General features: G+C 47.1%; 1 protein-coding gene across 1 annotated transcript in view; it reads right to left on the reverse strand.

The window, feature by feature from the left end:
* The window catches only part of CUNH14orf93 (chromosome unknown C14orf93 homolog), a 15,584-nt gene extending 11,157 nt beyond the window's left edge, over window positions 1–4,427 (reverse strand). The window contains exons 1-2 of the mRNA XM_017864241.1: window positions 3,461–4,427; window positions 1,004–1,324 (exon numbers count right to left, since the gene is read on the reverse strand). Of these exons, the coding sequence (XP_017719730.1) occupies window positions 1,004–1,324; window positions 3,461–4,057 (918 nt within the window). The 5' untranslated portion in view covers window positions 4,058–4,427. The remainder of the gene's footprint in view (window positions 1–1,003; window positions 1,325–3,460) is intronic.
* Window positions 4,428–7,239: the final 2,812 nt, after the last annotated feature.

The following is a 7,239-nucleotide window of genomic DNA, read 5'->3' on the forward strand; positions in this document are numbered from 1 at the left end:
AAAAAAAAAAAAAAAAAAAAAAAAAAATCACAAATGTCTCCAGATGTTTCCAAATGTCCCCTGGGAGTAAAATCACCCCAGGTTGAGAACTGCTGCCCTAGAACTTCTCTAGGTTTGGTCAGCTGCCAGGATGGGGACTCCCAGCTCAGCAGGATGTTCTTTGGGCTCCCAGCCACTCCAAGAAGCTTTTAAGCAGACCTGGTTCAGGCCAGTCCCTTCCTGGCTAAGAGCTCTTGGGATGACTGGAATCTCCAAACCTCTATAACTGAGCTGAAGGTCTAGTGACTGCATCTCTGAAGCTTGAGACTACCTCAGGACAGCTTTACTTGCTTTTCCACCCAAGTTGTCCCTTGCCACTTACTCTGCACACTAGCTTAATTTGCAGGCAATTTCCAGAGTTACCCTTTGGTGATCAATCTGCTCAATCCCTTAAAGATCTTCTCATCAGGATTATTAGAACACTGGGAAGGCTGGTCATGGTGGCTCAAGCCTGTAATCCCAGTACTTTGGGAGGCCGAGGCAGGTGGATCACCTGAGCTCAGGAGTTCAAGACCAGCCTGACCAACATGGCAAAACCTGGTCTCTACTAAAAATACAAAAATTAGCTGGGCGTGGTGGCATGTGCCTGTAATCCCAGCTACTCAGGAGGCTGAGACTGGAGAATCACTTGAACCTGGGAGGCGGAGGTTGCAGTGAGCTGAGATCGCGCCATTGCACTCCAGCCTGGGTGACAGAGTAAGACTCCGTCTCAAAAAAAAAGGACAGCAGGAGATGTGATATAAAGGAAGATACCACATTATCTGGAAAAGTCTAAAAGTTTGATGTTTAGCAGGGGACTTCCTATCCCTAGTGTTACAGAATAACCTCTCTCCTTATCCCTCCCACTCTGGTAGGATTCAGTATAGTATTCATTCAATATGGGGGGCCTAAAATCAACCCACCCTTCACTCTTCACTTATCTTTCCAGACTGAAGAAAAATTTATAGAAATTGAGCTCACTCACAGAGAGTACCAGATCCCGCTTGCGCCTGGAGTTCTTCTGTCCACTTCCTCTGGTCCTGCATGGGGAAACAGTCAGCCCTAGAGAGTGTCTCAGCTCCCCAGTACTCCCAGGGCCTGAGTCTTCCAAGGCACTGTCCAGCGCAGCAGTGGCATTGAGCATGTCCTCAGGGCGGGGTGGTGGCAGCTTGGTTCCATTTTCTGGTCCTGTCTCTGAGGTTGCCCGCTGGATTGCCAGTTGTGTGGCTGGTGAGAGCTGTTTGGCATAAGCAGGGACCAGAACTCGCTGTACTGCACCCTCAGAGGCCACGTAATCATCCACCAGCTAAGAATGTAAAAAAATAATAGCCTATTAGCCAGCCAGGGTTAGGGGAACCTGGTTAACCATCATTCTTTGGCTAAGAATAGTGAACAGAAAGTGGAAAGAAGGGGGACTCTAGCACAGTCTTTAATGCTCAATGGCTTGTTTCTCTGGGACTTCTATGAGTGTTGGGCAAATATTTCTTGTGTGTACAGGGCCTCTCATGTTGGGGTGTTACCGTAGGGCTGCTCACAAGGAGAAAGCATGTTTCTGACACTGTTTGTGAATCGTCATTTATGGATAGCTCTTGGATTTAAGAAATGTAGCTAGGTAAGTGTTTTGTCTGAAAGGACTGGGAGAAGAAGTGAAACCAAGCAAGAGAAGGAGTAAGAAAACAAAACAGTGACAACAATAAAGAGGAGACATAAAAGAAAAATGAGCAAAGGAGGAAGATATAAAGTCAGAAATTTATAAGAGAGACTGGCAGTGACAGCTCCCCTCACCTATCCTCCATTCCCAGAGTCAGTCCATGCCCTCACCTTGATCCTACCCCAGCCACATTCGACTGTCATAGCCCCTGACATCTACCTGACTGCCTGTGCCCTCAATCAAGGACATACAGAGCCGGGAAAGGAAGGAGGGAGCAAGGGAGAGAGGGAGGAAGAAAGGAGGGGGGATTTCTGCAGTCAAGAAAACAAAACACTGAAAGTGGGAACACACACACACACACACACAGAGAAAGAAGCGGGGGAGGAGGCTGAGATTTATAGACCTGCGAGCTGCTTTCTGCACTGTGAAATCTAATTCCATCCTGACAGCCTGGAAGCCTTTCCTGCCTCAAAGAACCCACAGCTCAGGGCAATGCCTGGCCTGGTACCCTCCTGCTTCCCACCTTCCAGGTCCTCCTCTCTTGAGCTGGAACAACTGAGAGTCCTGACCAGCCACAGACTGGGGTGAGCAGCAGTGGCCATTACCCATATGGCTGTGCCTTCAGGAGAGCAATGACCAGTTGCTGTGTTACACTGGAGGGGGAGAGGGGGGTTATGTATTCATTTCTCAGATCCAGCAGATGGGCTGGGAGTTTCATCCCTCCCATCTACTCCATGTGTTCTGCTCCTTTACTCTTTACTGGGGTGTCTATGTCTTGTCGTGGGGGGAGGAGAAAAAGAGAGGACAGACAGAGAATAAGGTGGAGGAGAGCTGATAGAACTCCCACCGTCTCTCAAATGGCACCACATCTGTTATTTTCCTATCTCTAAGATCTCTATAGTTGCTCCATCTCCTTTTCATACTTCCATGTGTGACATTCTGCAGTTCTTACTCTACTCAGCCAGGATTTTCCTGCTCATATGGCCCTTAAGCAGTAAAGAAACTGAAATAGCACAATGTACATCTATGTCTTTTCCTGCTCACAAAATATGCTTGCTTGCTTCCTTCTTTTCTTCCCTCTTTCTCCCTATGTGTTATTATCTTACTGTTAACACTCAGTTGGCCATTTCTTTTTCTCATTTCCCATTTTATTTCCTTTCCTCTACCTCCCTCTCGCCTTACGTCATAGTCTGTCTCCTGTGGTGTAGATTCTCTTTCCACATAGACTCACCTTTCTTCTGTGCTCCCTTTTTTCACTTTCTCTCCTCCCTTAGCCCTTCATTTCTACTTGTCTCTTTCCCTCCCTATACCTGTCGTCTGTTATCTTTATCTTTGTCCTCTCACTTTTTCCTCCTCTCTCCACCTCTGCCTCTCTCCCCTGTACATTCCCATCTCTCTTTGTACTGAATTCCTCTTGGCAAGCAGAGGGCCTGCGATAAAATATGAATGAGCCGTCTGTGCACGGCAGGCATCCTCACCAGGAGAGGCAGAGCCCATGGAGCAGCTGAGACAGCTGTGGAGGAAAAGGTGCCATGCGGAGCTATTGAGAGAGAGGGAAGGGCACCCTGTCACCACACACAGCAAAAAGGACCTTCTGCCAAAGAGGCTAATGGTTCAGGAAGAAAATAGGAGAGCTGATTATCCCTGAAGGAAAAGGAAACTTGGTACTGTTTTGCTTTATCACAAATACAAACAAAAGGTTTAAAGATGGAAAAAAAAGAACAGAAAGGAAAAAGAGTGAAAGGCCAGGAAAAGCACTTACGAGCAGCAGCCCTCTGCTGCCATACTCACAGGATTGAGCAGGGGGGGCCCCTCGCTGGCAGCCAGTGTGCACCCTGGGAGCCGCATGTCCCTCTGAGTTGCTGGGAAGCCCAAAGGCCCAGGCCCCACTGAGGCTGCTCCCAGCTGCCGCAGCTCCTCAATCACCACCTGCACGCCGCTACCCACGCTGTCACACTCCTCTTCCACAGCAGACAGAGCCTTAAAGGCTTCCCCGGGACTTTCCTTGAGAGGCCCAGGCTCCTCAGGTGGGGAACTATGTGCCCGGCTTTCCCCGTCTTCATCAGGGGTGGACACTTTCCCTTGCCTCAGCTCACCCATTTCCTCCTGGAGATGTTTTAACAACTCATTGTTGGCCCTGGCAAGACCCAGAGCAGCTTCAGCCAAACCCACTGCCTTATCCACCCGTTGGTAGATAATATGCAGGAGCTGCTCTGAGTTCTGAACAGCCAGGCCATGTCCAGTCACTGTGATGGGGGTGCTGGGAGGAGGATTCCCACCCTGGGAGCCTGTGTTGCCTCCATTAGTCTCACTCTTACAGGCACAGCAGCAGCATCTGGCCTCACTGCCACTGGGAGGGGAGAAGAGAATGGTGGCACTGAAGGACATGGTGGATGGGGCAGTAACAACCACGCTTACACTGCTGGGCCACTCCAACAGGTAGGAATCATCGACTTCTCTTGACTCACTTTCCTTTCTCAATGAGGATGGTCAGAGGAGCCCAAGCTGTAGGGTCTGTGAAAGAAGAGTAGATAAGCCATGAAGAAGCACACAGTCCATGGCGGCCTCTCCTCGGCCTGCAGAAGGGAGACAGGTGCCTTCTATTTGCAGATCCTGTGCTCTCCTAGCACATCACAAATCAAGGCCTTCCTGATGAACGGTTTTAGAGGGTTGAGAGCGTTCCTTCTGCCCCCAAGCATGGAACCCCCGACTAGTGCAACCTAAGGAACAGGGAAGGGATCAGAAGGACCTTCCGGCATCTGGAAAGATTAGATGATTAAGGAAGAAAATGTAGATCTGTCTCCTCCTCCTCCTCCTCACCATCTTTACTGTAATAATGGTACTGAATTTCATTGCTTTGACATTGTTCCTTAAGGAGTTCAGAACGCTTCATCTACTCAACAGCACTAGGAAACATATATTACTCCAGGTCCAGAGAAGAGACATGCAGAGAAGTTATATGTCTTTTTCAAGGTCAGAGGAATAACAGCAGAATCCAGTTATTGCTACTTTCAATGTAGTGTTGTATTTTTTTTTTTTTTTTTTTTTTTTTTTTATCCTTTTTTTTTTTACCTGATACCACTTTTTGTTGACATTAAGAATCACAACAATGGCCGGGCGCGGTGGCTCAAGCCTGTAATCCCAGCACTTTGGGAGGCCGAGACGGGTGGATCACGAGGTCAGGAGATCGAGACCATCCTGGCTAACACGGTGAAACCCCGTCTCTACTAAAAACTACAAAAAAAAAAAAAAAAACTAGCCGGGCGACGTGGCGGCGCCTGTAGTCTCAGCTACCCGGGAGGCTGAGGCAGGAGAATGGCGTGAACCTGGGAGGTGGAGCTTGCAGTGAGCTGAGATCCGGCCACAGCACTCCAGCCTGGGTGACAGAGCGAGACTCCGTCTCAAAAAAAAAAAAAGAATCACAACAATCATGATTCTACCCTCTCTGTAATTTTCATACAAATGCATTTAGAGTAAAACTCCTAAATAAGGAATACGTCCATCACTGCCCCCCTCAGCATGTCACCAACTTCTCACTATTATATCATTAATGCTTTGGGGATGAGGGCAGGGAAATGAAATGAAAAGATCAAGGAATTGAGCAGGGGTAACCCCAGGGCTGCACAGCCCCCTTTCCCACATAGTCGTATACCTGGGCCATGAGCCTCTGTAATGGAAACTAGCTGTCCTGAGTCTTCCAGCCAGGAGCCCAGAGAAATCACCTGTGGGGCCCCTTATCTTCATTTCTCATACTCCTTAAGGGTGGATCCAAAATTCAACAGGAATGTCTGAACAGCTATGCTGCCACTTTGCCTGCATGACTAGCCCCCATAAAAGGAGAAACCAGAATGTCAGTAATAAACCAAACTGCCTTTCTTTTAAATTACTGTAGTTAAGCAACTAAACTACTCCAGGAGAGAAAAAAAGGAGTAAAGAAGTTGATTTGTACCACTGAGAACACTCAAGGGAACTTAATAAATATTGTAATTTTCTAAATAATACTTGATAGTAGAAAAAAAATCCTTCTGATGCTCCATGTCAAAACCTTAAGTATGTTTACAATTTCCCTGAGAGATGCATTTCTCTCTTACCCTGTAAATTAAAACATTACAATTAAAAGGAGACGAGAGACCGGGCATGGTGGCTCACGCTTGTAATCCCAGCACTGTGGGTGGCTGAGGCAGGCCAATCACCTGAGGTCAGGAGTTCGAGACCAGCCTGACTAACATGGTGAAACCCCGTCTCTATTAAAAATACAAAAATTAACCGGGCATAGTGGCGGGTGCCTGTAATCCCAGCTACTTGGGAGGCTGGGGCAGGAGAATCACTTGAACCCGGGAGGCAGATGTTGCAGTGAGCCGAGATCATGCCACTGCATTCCAGCCTGGCAACAGGGCGAGACTCCACCTCAAAAAAAAAAAAGAAGAGTAGGAGGTTAGGAGAATTTTCTATATATTGAGGGTTTTCTTTTCTTTTCTTTTTGAATAGGCAATCTCATTTCAGAAACAGGCAATATCAATGCCTCTGAGGTACTAAAACATAAATCTGACAACGCATTTTAATTACATGTGGTTATCAAAGAATAGTCTTTAATTTGCTCTTTCCACCCTTTATGTTGAAGAAATGGCTTTTTCTGTGCCAGATACTTACTTCTCACAAAAACTTAACTCAAATACATTTACAGCTTCCTTGTCATTATAGTCACTGGAAGGCACAGTTAAACCTGAAACTAAAGGTTAAACCAAATTAAAACTAAAGGTTAAAGGAAAGCACTAAGCGATTCTATGTCAATTTATAGATGAATCACTTATGTATTCTTTTCCTTCCTAAATAAGGGCCTACACTTCTCCTGCAGAGTTTTTTCTTTTTAATTCTTTCTTTAACCTACATCATGCAGGGAGTTTGCTCTTAAACATGGATGCTGTGGGCAAAAGAATATTTTGGTGATAATAAATAATAGTATTCAAATGCTTGCCAGCTCGTTCAGCATTTGTAAAATCAGTAATTACTAAGATGCATCAGGTTGGGACACTGGGTGAGTTGTCTAACTCCTTTCTGGTACCAAACTCTGTTGCCTCACGCACTTACTCTTTCTTGCAAGAGGCTTTTACCCCTACCAGTGTTGAGCCTGCCTCAAGCTCTTCCCCTCTCTTTTATTTTTATTTATCATTTTTTTGAGACGGAGTCTCGCTCTGTTGCCCAGGCCAGAGTACAATGGCAAGATCTCGGTTCACTGCAAGCTCTGCCTCCTGGGTTCAAGTGATTCTCCTGCCTCAGGCTCCCAAGTGGCTGGGATTACAGACACGCACCACTACATATGGCTAATTTCTATATTTTTAGTAGAGACAGGGTTTTGCCATGTTGGCCAGGCTGATCTCGAACTTCTGACCTCAAGTGATCCACCCGCCTCAGCCTCCCAAAGTGTTGGGATTACAGGTGTGAGCCACTGCACCCGGCCCCCTCTTCTTTTTTTTTTTTTTTTTTTGAGACGGAGTCTTGCTCTGCCGCCCAGGCTGGAGTGCGGTGGCCGGCTCTCAGCTCACTGCAAGCTCCGCCTCCCGGGTTCACGC

Source organism: Rhinopithecus bieti, unplaced genomic scaffold (genome assembly GCF_001698545.2).
Source record: "Rhinopithecus bieti isolate Rb0 unplaced genomic scaffold, ASM169854v2 scaffold_74680, whole genome shotgun sequence".
Lineage (NCBI taxonomy): Eukaryota > Metazoa > Chordata > Mammalia > Primates > Cercopithecidae > Rhinopithecus > Rhinopithecus bieti.